At 35.9% G+C, this 14,157-nt stretch overlaps 4 protein-coding genes across 4 annotated transcripts; all 4 read right to left on the bottom strand.

The window, feature by feature from the left end:
• Positions 1-835: 835 nt before the first annotated feature.
• LOC117572478 (serine protease grass-like) lies at positions 836-3,042 on the bottom strand. Its single transcript, XM_052004667.1, has 6 exons — positions 3,032-3,042; positions 2,328-2,409; positions 1,752-1,928; positions 1,641-1,683; positions 1,435-1,583; positions 836-1,359 (listed from the first exon to the last, which is right to left on the bottom strand). Exons 3-6 carry the CDS (start codon positions 1,819-1,821, stop codon positions 953-955), a joined length of 669 nt encoding a protein of 222 aa, XP_051860627.1. The 5' UTR covers positions 1,822-1,928; positions 2,328-2,409; positions 3,032-3,042; the 3' UTR covers positions 836-952.
• Positions 3,043-3,835: 793 nt separating this feature from the next.
• Positions 3,836-4,150, bottom strand: LOC127565562 (uncharacterized). The gene has a single exon (XM_052004669.1). It carries the CDS (start codon positions 4,113-4,115, stop codon positions 3,975-3,977), a length of 141 nt encoding a protein of 46 aa, XP_051860629.1. The 5' UTR covers positions 4,116-4,150; the 3' UTR covers positions 3,836-3,974.
• Positions 4,151-4,958: 808 nt separating this feature from the next.
• Positions 4,959-5,749, bottom strand: LOC117572480 (uncharacterized). The gene is made up of 3 exons (XM_034255330.2): positions 5,559-5,749; positions 5,294-5,496; positions 4,959-5,228 (listed from the first exon to the last, which is right to left on the bottom strand). The coding sequence occupies exons 1-3, from the start codon at positions 5,648-5,650 to the stop codon at positions 5,134-5,136; spliced, it is 390 nt and encodes a 129-aa protein (XP_034111221.2). The 5' UTR covers positions 5,651-5,749; the 3' UTR covers positions 4,959-5,133.
• Positions 5,750-6,781: 1,032 nt separating this feature from the next.
• LOC117572476 (serine protease grass-like) lies at positions 6,782-12,205 on the bottom strand. Its single transcript, XM_034255324.2, has 10 exons — positions 11,976-12,205; positions 11,714-11,915; positions 11,608-11,650; positions 11,354-11,547; positions 10,884-11,293; positions 9,065-9,175; positions 8,797-9,001; positions 8,685-8,727; positions 7,397-7,590; positions 6,782-7,332 (listed from the first exon to the last, which is right to left on the bottom strand). Exons 1-10 carry the CDS (start codon positions 12,198-12,200, stop codon positions 6,926-6,928), a joined length of 2,034 nt encoding a protein of 677 aa, XP_034111215.2. The 5' UTR covers positions 12,201-12,205; the 3' UTR covers positions 6,782-6,925.
• Between the last annotated feature and the right edge of the window lie 1,952 nt (positions 12,206-14,157).

Genomic DNA, 14,157 nt, shown 5'->3' with positions numbered 1-14,157 from the left:
TTTTCAGGAATCATGATTACTATGGTTATTATTGTATACAACAAAATTCGCAGCTCTAGCTTTATTTTAATTACGCTTGGGCGTAGCAAAAATTTCAAACAAACCTGATCTGCGTGCAAACATAACAAATGCTGTCGAACAAAAATTATAGCTCTATCTCTTATAGTCTCTGAGATCCAGGGTTTTATACGGACAGACGGACAGACAAAAGAATATATATACTTTATAGGGTCGGAGATGCCTTCTTCAACCTGTTACATACATATTCTGCCAGCACAAAGTTATAATACCCTTCTACCGTATGGCTAGCGGGTATAAAAATAAACCGGAATTGAAATTCAATTCCTATCTGCTCTGACCCCGTACTCTGCCGCCATCTACCGACGAATAACATTTAAAATAAATTACTGCGCCCTCTTTGGTGTTGAGTTTGTATTAAATTGGGACGTCTCCTACCGGTTAGTGTTGCTATAAAACAAATAACATCCTCAGTAATGCTATTTCTTAAGCCATGAAGACTGCTTAAAGAGGCCTGGTTAATTACCATGGCTTTCCGGCAGCTGATGAACTATAGGTATTGTTGTGGTCAAGGCTTTTGGGCGCAGTTATTATTGATAGGATCTGCGTGATTGATTTAAGAGCTAATTTCGTTATACTTGATTGACACACTTCGGCAGATTTAGTTTCATCAAAGCCAAATCACATAGACCATAGGATTCATTAAAAATATATTTTGATTAGTTAAATTTCTTAACATAGAATAAAAACAAGCATAGGTTTTTTTTTTGCTTCAAATTGTATTTTTTTTCTATTGAAATCATTGAGCTGCCTCCCATCTAGGATATTTGTTTTATTCGTTTGGGAATTTGGTCTTAAGCCAAATCAAACGTGAATAAGAAAATACATTTTAAATAGTCGAATACATGAAAATGATTAATATTGAATTTACAGCTCACAACGGCTTTTCTCCAATCACAGCAGTTATCCATGGCATAAAGCTTGCTACATTCGTGTTCGCTCCCATGGAACAATCGCCTAATCCAAAAGAAACGATGCCAAACTGAACAAAGCGCTCCTTACCTAAATATTCAACTTGACTGCTCAGTGGACTGCCCGATGAGCCAACGCATACTATTTCATTCAAAGTGGAACAAATTTGAGTTGGCTCTATTGTAAAATTTCGGAAAGACTTTGAGCATTTTGGACGATCGACACGTGAAACATTTATTTCACTCAGTATATTATTTCTCTCAGCGTTTGTGTTTCCATGTGACAATCCTGTTAGCAGCAGACCTTCCAGAGTTTCCACCTTTTGCTGTAGATCCTCATTTACAGGCAAGCAGATTGGACTGATGTTTTCTGTTAGGAATCGCATTCAATGGAAGGACAATTTACAATAATTCTATAATGTCATAAGTCAAATATCTTGCTCACCTTTGAAATCGACCTTTCGAGCCAGTTTCACCAGAGCTATATCATTATATGTAATAGGATTAAGTTTGAAATCTGGGTGCGTAATTATTTTTTCGACGTCGATTTTCTCAACTGTCGAATTTTCCCCGACACCTAAGCGCACTGAATAACTGAATGAAAAATTAAAATCTTACTTCGGGATATTTATATAGGTAATATAGACTTACATTCTAGTACCGTCCACAATATGCGCAGCGGTCAAAACAAATTCTGTGAATCAAATTGCGGCTGTTATCATCCAATTTCAAAATCCTACTACGATTATATGGTTTACTTACGGTCACTAATTAAGGTTCCTATATATTCAAATGGATCGTTTCCATCAATTGAAACCTTAAGGCGTGCCATCCAAGGTCTTGAACTAGGAATGTTTTCATTACCAATAAAAGGTAAATCCTTCTTATGGACTCCGCATTCTTGTTTTTCCAATTCGTGCAATCCTTCTGGATTAAGTTCTATTGAAAATAGAAAAATTAAATTTGTATTCTAGTTATATAGCTAGATGAACTCACTCTCAGCTGAGCCAGATGCAATGATGCATATCAGGCCAATACAACTAACAAGCATAAGCGACTTCATGCTGATCGAACGATTTGAGAACGACTATTGCATCTGAGCAATTGCATGCTGCCCTTTATATAGCAGAGAACAGCGTGATATATGTAATTCATTTTAATTTGTGTAAATGATTTCTTATAAATTGAAAAAATTAACCTGAATTGAAATACAATTCATATCTGCACTGACCCCGCACTCTGACGCCATCTGCCGGTGAATAGCATTTAAAATGAATTACTGCGCCCTCTTTGGTGTTGAATTTGTATTAAATTTACCTCAGTTTGGACGTCACCTACCGACTATAAAACGTTTAGCCTGTTTAACAACCACAGTAAAGCTCTTTCTTAAGCCATGACAACTGCTTGAGGAGGCCTGGAGCTAGAATGATATAAAATAAGACGATTGAACCGAGACAAGTATATATAGAAATACATATTACAAATTTTTAATTTTCCTTAAATATAAATAAATATGTTGCCATACAAATGACAGTAAACAAATTTAAAGTTATTCTCCATCAACAAGCAACAATTGGATTCTGTCTTAACATAAATTATAAAATGTATTAAACGTAAATAACTATTCATGTTGTCAATGGAATGCCATAAGTAAATACCAGTTGTTCGCTCGATGAAAAACGGATAATCGAATTTGAACAAACAATGGCAAACACTTGAGTTCGAGTACTCAGCCGCATTGTTTTGCGCCTCAGGGGCTGTAACCTTGAAAAGACCGGGAGTGGGAGTTGCCAGAATTCTTTGAGAGACAGTTGAAAGAACTCAAGTTGACGTTGTGAGGCAGTTGCATACGTTTCTCGAATAGCAGATGTGAACGAGTGCAATAAAATATCAACGGGAAATAATTGCGAGTCTGTTTAAACAATTGTTAATTTGCAACGCTCTTAGTCTACCGGATATTATGATATTCTTCCCGCCTATAAAGCTGACAAGTCTGCAGTTCGGCAATCAATCAATGTGGCGACAGTGAAATGTGAACATACCTGAAATTCCAGTCAACAATTTTATAGAAATGAAACTACTGCTTCGAAGTAGACGAACGGCCAAAAAGACCAACGATGATGAATCCAACTCCTTTAAGTTGACAACGACAGCGAGAGAAGCGAAAGCAGTTGGTCCCAGTCCCGAGACGAGAGCTCAAGTCAGTGCAAAGATAACTGAGCGACAACAAAATGTTGAACAAATCTGTTCTGGGAATATTTCACTCAGCTAAATCTCGCTTTCAAGATTAATTATAAATATGTATCGGTGTTAGTATGTTTTGAATAAAGCGAAACTAGTCTCAGCTAGAATAAGTACTCGTTTATGAATTGATTGATTGGGAATTACCAGCTCTGGGTAAATTAAAACCCGGGTGAAATCCCACTGCAACTGCTGATAGAGGAAATGCAAGCGTGTAATCAATAAACAATTGCATTTTTATGCTTCCAGTATTTGCATAATGAAAATAAACGGGTTTGCCCGATTCCGCAAAAGTAATTTGAAAATTCAGACTGCTCTCCCTGTATTGAAATGATAGAAAGGTAATGCGTGCGATGCTCGACAACTCATATTGAAGTATCTTCGCTTTTAAGATTAATTATACATACATTCTCGTATGTATGTCTGAGCTTGAATGGTGTCAGTATGCTTAGAATAAAGCTAAACTAGTCTTAGATAGAATAAATTCTCCTTTATGAATTGATTGACATTTTTAAAAATTATTTTCCTAGTAGGGTAGATGACATTTCTAGGGTATTTGCACTTTCTCATTTTCCGTTGATTCAGAGGCAAAACACATTTATTTGTAAACCTTTAATTCCATTTATTTATTGTAATTTGATTTATGTAAACTGATTGCTTATTTGCAAAATTAATATGCGATAAATACTTAAGTCGTAGCTATATATACAATATACACTTAGGTCTAGTTTTAGCTGGCACGTTTCACTGCATGACTCTTCTGGGATGTATATAGTGGGATCCAGCATCGTCGTCCTGTTGGTGGAAAGCGGCCATAACGATCAAGAGGCTGACAGCGGCGATGGCGCGTACAACGAAATTAAAGGCGCGTTTATATTCGCTCATCGTTAGAATTCTAAACGAATGTGTAATCCGGAATGTGTTTGCACTTATGGAAAGAATGAAATGAACTAACCGATCAGTGCACTGGACTCAAGACTTTTATTGCAATCGCGCCGCGGACTGTGATCGGTTCTGTGTTTTACCCGCATTGCGAGAGACTTATCCAGAGATTCTGGTGTGGAGAAAAACCCGAACATTCTGATCAATTGTCGCGCTCTCAAGTTGTGACTTTTGCAGCTCTGGAGCTCTGCAGTTGAGCATTGCCTCAGTTTGAAATCAAACACTCGACAGTCGCACAAATTTGTTTTCGTCTCACTTATTTTTGGCATCCGAGAGATACGTGAGTTGACTCACAAAATCGCAGACGAATCGAAATTGCTGCGCAAAATTACAATTGTTGTCGCCTGAGTAGCTTCTGGATGTCGTCACTCACTCACGTCTCTTGACTCTTGTCTCTCTTGTCTTTTGCTTTGATTACGTTGGAATTAGATTCGATTAGCTCAAATTGTATTTGAATTGCGATTAAACCGGGCATAAATTATTTTCCATAAACCTGTACAAATGCACATTTTAGTATAACAACTTGGAATAAGTTGTTTGCACTTACCTCACGTAACGTTGGAAATTTCGTGTATGACATAAATCGGAAATTTTGCCTAGAAAACGCTGTGGCAGCTGCAACATTTGCAGCGCGGGAATCAACAGGAATTGTCTCAGCAGTGGCATTTCTTAGAGTTGTGGCCTCTTTGAGGATTCGATGCAAACTGAGCTCAGGTACGACAGCTGAGCCAGGTAGGAACATAGCTCAGATTCGGTTCAAGCTGCACTCGGGTAGAACAATTGAGGTAGGTTGCGTCTTTCTTTTGCTTGCTGCAACTACAATTCGTCAGAGTTTTCTCCCAGCTGCTTATCTGCAATTGTATTTCTTTTTTATTTTTGCGAAACAGACTGACTCAAGTAATGCAATTCTTAAAATGTTGATATACAATAAATATATATTTTGTACAGATAAGCGTTAAAGTTAAATGGAAATTGTTTCTTGTAGCTGCGCCAGACGTTGGGCATTCGTCAGTTTCCAAGTCACACAGGATAACGATGTGATAAAGAAGCCAATTCCTGAAAACAGTGTCGATTAATCGGATGTCTGCGCATTAATCACGTATTTATTAAACTTCACTTACCCATGAGTAATATGGCCTCGGATGTTTCGTCTTGCCACGCCTTTGATACCACACAGAGAAGAATGAAACCGCTGAGTAGACAGAAGGAACCAATAACCACAGCCAATGTTATGAGGATGATAACGGGATCGGGTTCTCTTAACGTCTTGTATGGGAAAAGCGTCTGGCAGAGTGAATCCTTCTTGGAGTAGTCACTTTGAACACTGCAAACGCGATTAAGAAATCAATTATGGAAGCGTATTTTATCTATGAAATAATTACACACCAAGACTCGGCGTACGTAGGCAGAATGGGGGCACTTCTATACTCCATGACGATACTCGATGCACTGCCACATATTGGATGCAGATGCAGCATCCAAACCAAAGACTTTTGGGGTAGTCTGCGAACTACATTTTCTAAATATGTAAACAGACAGATGTGGGGAACGCAATAGAGACAGCTGATGCGGCGCGTGTTGCTTGTGGATTGGGGTGCATCGGTGGTATTTTTAGATGCATAGGAAGTGGCAGATTGAAAGTGCCGGCAGCGGAACTAAACAGTCGAGGCCTTCTGGCAACAATGCTTCTATTTATAGCCACTAGGGAATGTTGACTCTGCACCGAGTTCAACGATCTCTATACGTCTGGTAGGGAGAAGCCGAAAGATCGTCTTACACCTAATGTACGAATGTTAATCATAATCAAGAGTTATTGAAAAAGAAAGAAACTGTGTAAAAGAAAAGGTAATTGTTCACAATATGATTTATTGCAGTAAATACTTTAAAGAAAGCAACAATGATTTTGAAAGTGCAAGTCAAATGAGGTGCTTGAAAATTGTGCTAAAACACACATAAAATGAAGAACGATGCATATATGAAAAAAAGAAAAAGAAAATCGATTTAAGACACCTTAAAATGTAGCTATAATGCATAGTTATAATGCATGTAAGAAGCAGAACGATACATATTTGAATGAATATATGTACATTTAAAAAGACTTAACCCTTTCATGCTCAAATTAAAATGGGGACATATAGAAAATATTATTTCCATAAATGATTAAAAGGAACCCCAAGTATCTTTCATTCCGATTTTCGATACTCTAAGACCCTTGGTATGTCCTTACTGCAATATTGCCTTTTAGGCAACATTTCTCCATCCATAAACATAAATAAATACGAAAATGTAAATGTTAAATGTAAAGTCAATGTTGCATATATGCAACAGTGGGCATGAAAGGGTTAAGATACTTTAAAATGTAGGTATTATGCATAGCTCGACAAAACACTGAAAATTGTGCGCTGAAATTATTCGAACAGAATGACTACCATGGTTTATAGATACTGAAACAATTCCATCATCATTTTTTACACATTCTCTCATTCAAGCATAAATGTTGAAAGTCTTGATAAACTGGTATCGATATCTGTGGAAGCATTATATAACATATAAATATATGTGAATATACTATAAAAGTATTTAGCATCAGGTTGACAAAAATTTACCAATTGGTATAAAAGAATTTGCAAATTTCAATGTTTTATTATAATATATAATAATGCAAGGAACAGTAAAAAGTTTTGAAGTTATTGTAAATTACCTTAAATGCACTTCTTCATTAATTTGTAAATTAAAATTTATTTTTATTCAATTCATTTTGTGGCAATTTTGTAGGCGATCCAGCGAATGTAGCTACCGACATTTGTGTAAACACCTGGATTGCCATCACCGCAATTTGATGATCCAAAGCTGACAATTCCGAACTGAACGAAGCGTTGTCGGCCATCCAAATACTTCACATATGCCAATGGACCACCGGAGTCTCCATTGCATGCATCCCTTCCAAGGCCACCGGCGCACAGTTGAGCTGGGATGATTTGCCTTCGATAAGATTTCTGGCAGTTATCGATATCCTTGCGGCGAACAACGGTTTCTAGTGGAACATCGGAGGCAAAGCGGACTTCGGTTTTACCCCAACCCGTCACATGGAATAGTTCCATTGAGCTCACACTCTGTTGAATAGTCTCGTTGACAGGCAAACAAATGGGTCCAATGCTCTCTGTGAAAAGTGAATAAAATTTATTTGAAATCTGTTAATGAGAGTGTGACGAATAAACTCGCACCTTTGAATTCAACATCTCGTGAGAGTTTGATTAGAGCAATATCATTGTGGCCAGTGATAGATGAGTAATTTTCATGGATATAAACTCGATCCGCTTCCACATCCTCAACTGGCGGCGCACACGTTTCCACTCCCCTCTTTCGGGTGCAATCTCTTCCCTGGGATATTTTGTGTTCTCCAAGACGGACGTACAATCTAAGTTTAAAAGTCAAAAAATGTAGAATTAAAAAAAGAATTTAAATCAGCGCGATTGTGAGACACACTACACACTTTAAAAAAGGGCTTAGCAGTGCAGTATTTTTCTTAAAATATACCAAATTATTACACCAATATATATATTTTCTGGCATTCAAAATATACCATAAACTGCAAAATACACCAGATTGCCAATCAAAGTAGCTAAGACCCAAACTGCAGAAGTCGTTTTTTGCGATACATAATTATTTATTAAATATCTTCTTACGACTTTTATCTTGGAAGAAATCAACACACTGTAGTTATCATTCTGTGTACTAAAAACCACTGTAGCTTATAAATTACGTTTGCAATGCGGTTCGCAAAAAGGGCAGAAGTGGGTGTAGAAAAAATATAAAACAATTAAGAAAGCTAAAGAATAAAAGCAAAACAGTGCGGTATTAATTTTTTTAAATATACTGAATTAATATACCGCAAAAATTTCTAAAATTATAACATGGGCTACATTTGGTAAATTGATTTTTATCGTATCGCAACCAAATTTTCAGAAATCATAAAAACTGTAGTTAAAATTGTATGCACCAAAAATTCTCTAGTACTCTAGCTTCAAAATTACGCTTGTTATTCGATTTTAGTTGATGTGTGAAGGTCGAAGTGGGCGTGGCAAAAATTTGATACAAACTTGAGCTGCATAGAAACATAATAGCTCTATCTCTTATAGTCTCTGAGATCAAAGTCTTAATACGGACAGACGGATATGGCTAGAACTTCTTGGCTGTTGACTTTGATCAAGAATATATACATATACTTTATAGGGTCGGAGATATCTCCCTCTGCTGGTTACATACATTTCTTGCCTGAACAAAGTTATGATACCCTATCGGTAGCGGGTGTATGTTAAAGATCACTAGAACTTTAAAATTACGTCTGTATGTGGATCGTAAGAGCCAAGAGTGGGCGTGGAAAAAATGTAAAATAAACTTGAAAAAATACACGCTCTATACGGATAGACGAACATACATGGTTAAATCGTCTCGACTATTGATGCTAATCAATAACATGTATACTTTATGGATAAACCATATAATACTTACAGCGTTTTTCTAGTGAAACAATGAGCAGCGGTTAATACATAGCCTATTAAAATAAAACCAAATTAGAAGGGAACATTAGCGCATATTACATATTGTGGACTAATTTACTTACGTTTGTTTATTAGAGTTCCGCCACACGTGAAGTCCTCGTTATCCAACTCGTCTCGAATGTAAAGCAGAGTCATCCAAGGTCTGGACATCAATGCAATTTCTCTGCCTCCAATTGTTTTCGATGTTCCAAATTCTCCGCACTCGTCTGGGTTCAGATCATCAACGCCTTTTGCCACTTCTTCTGCATCTTCACAGCACACAAACCCCTATGAAATGAAATAAACAAATTCAGTCTTTGGAGAATGGAAATTTTCAAATAACGTAATAACATTTTTGTGAACAGGGCATTCAGAAATTTCTGATGTACAATTCTTCATCAGCTGTAAGTTCCGATGTTGCTTCCGATTTTCTTGCAGTAATATTTTTAACCAGCGTACAATTGTTTATAGGCACACAATATCCTGGCTTGAAATCGAGTCTGGTGCAAAAGTCATCCGCTAAATATTTTCGTAGTAGAATTGATATTTAATATTTCACTTCAGTTATTCAAGATTCTATATTATACCAGTGTATTCAACTACGGCAACTGCAAGTGTTGATGCCAAACACGAAGCGAAAATCAACAATCTGATGCTGATTCTATACATTGCGATTGAAGAGTTGAAGCTGACTGAGCACAGCTCTGAGATGTTTCAGGTATTTTGTATGTATTATTAGTGTACATAAGGAATCTGAGCTTATCAAGAATATATAGTGTATGTACATATGTGTTTCGTGCTAAACTATTGGTTTGCAATATTTGCATTTTGTCTGTTTTAAGGAATGACATTTCTTCAACTTTGTTTTTTATGAAAATGGGGGAAAATAAAATTATAGTTTGTGTGGATCTTTGGAATGAACCAAACTGCATTAGGACACACTAAAAGCTCGCACTTTCATCAAAAAGTTGTAGTCTTAAAAAGTAACACCGAATTATTAAGGTTACGGAGATTAAACTGAAAAATGCAAAGTTCGCAAAATTAGACCTATATCAATAGATGTAGATAACAAAATTCTCGAAACAATCTAAGTGTATTCGCTTATTGCTGTCTCGCGATTTGATGATAATTATGTCGTAAGAAGATTGTTTAATAATTTCGTAGAACTGAAGGCTAATTATATAATAATGTAAGCATAATTCGAATATGCAAATAAATAACATATATTATATTAAATTAACATTCGTTAATCGTATAATAAAATTGTACTATTACTTCTTAATTGTGGAACTTGCTCTTTCCTCAAGATGTTGATATACACCTTTTGGATTACTGCTACCATATTGTTGAACTTTATACCTGCAAAAAATAATGTGTAAAAAGTAGATGGAGTTATCTTTAACCTCATAAAGTATATATATTTTTGATCATCATCAACAGTTGAAACGATATTGCAATGTCCGTCTTTCCGTATAAACGTTTATATCTCAGGGACTAAGTTATAAGAGATAGAGATATATGTACACAGATCAAGTTTGTTTCAATTTTTTGGATGTATTGTCCGACAATCTGGCATTGTTTCGACTTAATGGTACATTTTGAATGTAGTAACTACTGTATTAATATACCAAATATAGCTTTCGGTATACTTTAGTAGTTTTGCGTTATACTAATACGGTATATTTTAAGAATAATACAACACTGTTTTGCTCTAATTTAAACCAAGTAGCGGGTATCTCACAGTCGAGCGCACTCAACTGTCGGTTCTTACTTTGTTAATACTATGACTAAAATCTTGTTTTTAGTACTTTTTTTTAATAAGTGCACTTATAAACACAGGTCATCCTACAGTCGAGCACTAATGTTTTTACATTATATAAAAATTGATAGATGAATACAAATAAAAAAATGTAGCCTATTAGTTAATGGGTTGCAACCTTTATAATTTATATGATTGATTCATGGTCAAAAGCTTTTTCTATAGGCAGTAATTTGTAAATACATATATATTTTAGTCCAGATAAGACAGCGGGCTGAAAATGATTCGCATATTTGTATATTTGCGTAACACATTTTGAATGATTAGTAATGCATTGAAATATTAGTATTAAAGATTCAATTAAAAAAATATATATATGTTGTACATAAATTTGTATAATATAAAAATCTATTTGGCGATTTTCTTGGCGATCCAGCGAATATAGTTGCCGACATTTGTGTAGACACCAGGATGACCATCACCACAATTTGGCGATCCATAACTGGTAATTCCAAACTGTACAAAGCGTTGCGAGTTATTATACAGATGGGTCACATAGGCTAATGGACCACCAGAGTCGCCACTACACGAGTCTCTTCCAATGTCACCAGCACAGAGTTGAGTCGAGCCAAGAGCTGGAATGCCACTGTAGGATCGATCACAGAGTGTCTTATTTAAATTTGAGACGATTGTCTCTGTTAGAACATTAGATGCCCGATAGCGACCAAGTTCTCCCCAACCAGCAACGAAGAATTTGTCAATTGTTTTGGATAATTGTTGCAGTGTTTCATTCAATGGCAAACAAATTGGCCTGACGCTGTCTATGATTAAAATACACAATATTTATATTCAAATTGAATAGTGAACTAGAATTAACTTACTTGAAAATAATACATCTGTTGATAACTTCACCAGGGCAATATCATTGAGTTTAGTTCTCGCAGAATACTCTTCATGTTGAAAGACTTCATTATTTTGAATAACTTGAACTTTCGGTGCGCATATCAATGATCCTCTCTTCTGTTTACAATCTATTTCCGTTAATAGATTATGTTCCCCCAAATGCACTGATTGACTGTGATAAAATAAAATGCTTTCAATCCAAAAAATTATGCACAATTAAATTATAACTCACAGTGTTCCATTTTTAAAACAATGTGCAGCGGTTAGTACATAGCCTGTGTTTATAAAATTTAATTATATTTGTAGTATATATTATTATCATTATCAATATTACTTACGATTGCTTATTAGAGTGCCACCACACGTAAAGCTAACAGTTGCATTGTAGTTTATAGTCAGGTAAACCATCCAGGGTCTGGACATTAATTCAACTTCTTTGCCTCCAATGGTTTTCATAGTACCAAATTGACCGCAATTTTGCTCGCTCAACACTCGAATTCCTTCAATCACCTTTACGTCTTCCTCGCAGCACACTAATCGCTGAATAAATGAAGAATAGCATTAGTTAGCTTAAGCTTATTAATATAAGATGTACGCTACATTTGAGCCTGGACATCTAGAATGATTTATATATATTCTTTCTTCCGCCGTAAATGGAATTCCGGATAATCTCCGCCTTAACATGTCGAGGATTTTTGGACATTGCTTTTTAAGCACCCAATATCCACTTTTTCCATCGGTTCTTAGGCAACTTTCATCTTCAGCCACGCACAACTTGTAAGCAAACGCTAAACTGAGCGCAAATATCAATAGACTAGTTCTCATTATTGTAAATTGCAAACTGAGCCAACAACTAAGTTGATTAACTTTTATAAGTGCCAGGCTTATCAAAATTATATTTGCACTATAGAAAGTTTAAAAGTATTGTGTGTAACATAACATACATAATTATACCCGCTACTCATAGGATAGAAGGGTATTATAAGTTTTGAACTTGATTGTGATCTTATAAAAATGGAAGAATTTATTTATGTAATACTTTTGTAGAGCAAATTACATCTACTCAAATCGGGTTTTATCTATCTATCTGGTATTTTTTAACTCTATGGTATATTTTGAATGTAGTATTTCACCGATATACCAAGTACGGAATGCGGTATATTTTAGCTTTCTTGCGGTATATTATTTGGTATATATATTAAAATAATACGGCACTGTTTTGCTTTTATTCGATATGGGTAGCGGGTAATTTACAGTCGAGCATACATGACTGTAACTTTGTTACATATTAGGTATATCTGTCTCATGTTGCTTGATTAGCACAAGTTTATTATAATTATATCTATTTCTTAATAATTAATAAAAAATAGATTAGAAAATAGATATAATTATATTAAAGTGTTAATTTCTTTCATGATTTTATTTTAAATAAACCTTTTAACTTGCATCTATCAAATAATTGCATAGTTATTTATTATATTGTATTTTTTGTTTACGAAAAATTTTGTAAACCGCACAGAAAGTGCAAAATTGATTTATTATCTAGGAATGGGTTAGTTAAACATGTATCTACACTTATGAGTTTAGCTCATTGGGAATGTTAAATGCTATTTTTATATAAAAATAAAAAGATTTCACTATCGACATTATACTGTACTTTAATATGCAATAAATAAACTGAATACCCAAAAGATCGTTTCACATTCGTATATACACAAAAAAAAACTTGATAAAGTTCTGATGTTATAATGTCAAAGGCAAATTCTTTAGTCAAGATGAAAGTTCTATAATATGAATTTAAGGGATTTCAATCTGGATTACATGCTTAAAGCATTTTTTAAAGATCGAGAATTGTCAGACGTAAGAGCGCAATATTTCTCTCTGTGTAGTTAGCTTCCCAGTAGCTTTGCTGAGAATTCTTATCACTATTAAATGTATTCCATGTCAAGTTCAATACTAGAACGAGATGGAGGTTTTTTCAGATTGCGCTTTCTGAATTGTTTCCGGTGATAATTGCAATCGATTACTTTAACGACATTGAATAGCGAAGAGACTCGATGGTTTTGTAGGGCAAAGATGTCAGATGTGGCAATAAACAATTATTAACATTGTTGCACTTGGCGCAGACGATTCGCAGCACATTATTGCAGCACATGAGAAGGATTTTCAATTCAATGTCGAGGGTGGCAAGGTGGCAAGGTGGCAAGTGGTGGGTGAGTGGGGAAGGGAGGCACGTCCAAAGCGTCGGCATGTCGTCGCCTTAGTTACATTGTAAAACGTTTTATTGTCGATGGCAGCTGGCGACGATTTGTTGCTGCCCCCAACTCCAACTCCAACTCCAAGTCGAACTCGAACTCCACATCCACATCTACAGCTAAGGTTTCAGCTCCATCTTTAACCGAGTAAGGTGTTTGCCGGCGGCACGACGCTCACTTGACGACAACTGTTATGCTTATCGGATGCTTTGTGAATACGAATTTGGTCAATGATGCCGCACGGCGATGAATGCTGCTGACTCGCGTCTCGAGCAGAGACTGTGGCAGCAACTGTGGCAGCGACTGTGGCAAATTGCTGTCGATTGTCAGGCCCGGGCTGGCAAACGAAACTCACTGTGGGCGTAGGTGCCAACTGCCGTAAAGCCACTCGCAAACTTTGTCCATAAGATAGACTTAACTGGAGTAACGTCAATGAATTCGACTATAAAATACCTGCGCTCTATTAATACAAGTCTGCCTTGAGTTGGAACAGAAGCAAGTCGGATAGTTTCCTTAAGGCGGCACGG

The sequence above is a fragment of the Drosophila albomicans genome, chromosome 3 (genome assembly GCF_009650485.2).
Source record: "Drosophila albomicans strain 15112-1751.03 chromosome 3, ASM965048v2, whole genome shotgun sequence".
In the NCBI taxonomy this organism is placed as follows: domain Eukaryota; kingdom Metazoa; phylum Arthropoda; class Insecta; order Diptera; family Drosophilidae; genus Drosophila; species Drosophila albomicans.
Note: the sequence above shows the minus strand (reverse complement) of the source record. Positions and strands in the feature narration are given on the sequence as shown.

What these genes read in the sequence shown, in the direction of transcription:
- LOC117572480 (XM_034255330.2), bottom strand. Translation starts at nt 5,650, where the DNA reads ATGCTGCATCTGCATCCAATATGTGGCAGTGCATCGAGTATCGTCATG. An exon ending in CCTACGTACGCCGAGTCTTG is followed by an intron (nt 5,497 to 5,558) that starts GTGTGTAATTAT and finishes TCGCGTTTGCAG; the next exon opens with TGTTCAAAGTGACTACTCCA. An exon ending in CGAGGCCATATTACTCATGG is followed by an intron (nt 5,229 to 5,293) that starts GTAAGTGAAGTT and finishes CACTGTTTTCAG; the next exon opens with GAATTGGCTTCTTTATCACA.
- LOC117572476 (XM_034255324.2), bottom strand. Translation starts at nt 12,200, where the DNA reads ATGAGAACTAGTCTATTGATATTTGCGCTCAGTTTAGCGTTTGCTTAC. An exon ending in AATGCCCTGTTCACAAAAAT is followed by an intron (nt 9,002 to 9,064) that starts GTTATTACGTTA and finishes TTCATTTCATAG; the next exon opens with GGGTTTGTGTGCTGTGAAGA. An exon ending in TGTTTCACTAGAAAAACGCT is followed by an intron (nt 7,591 to 8,684) that starts GTAAGTATTATA and finishes TTTTAAACTTAG; the next exon opens with ATTGTACGTCCGTCTTGGAG.
- LOC117572478 (XM_052004667.1), bottom strand. Translation starts at nt 1,821, where the DNA reads ATGGCACGCCTTAAGGTTTCAATTGATGGAAACGATCCATTTGAATAT. An exon ending in AGGAACCTTAATTAGTGACC is followed by an intron (nt 1,684 to 1,751) that starts GTAAGTAAACCA and finishes TTTGATTCACAG; the next exon opens with AATTTGTTTTGACCGCTGCG. An exon ending in TCGAAAGGTCGATTTCAAAG is followed by an intron (nt 1,360 to 1,434) that starts GTGAGCAAGATA and finishes GATTCCTAACAG; the next exon opens with AAAACATCAGTCCAATCTGC.
- LOC127565562 (XM_052004669.1), bottom strand. Translation starts at nt 4,115, where the DNA reads ATGAGCGAATATAAACGCGCCTTTAATTTCGTTGTACGCGCCATCGCC.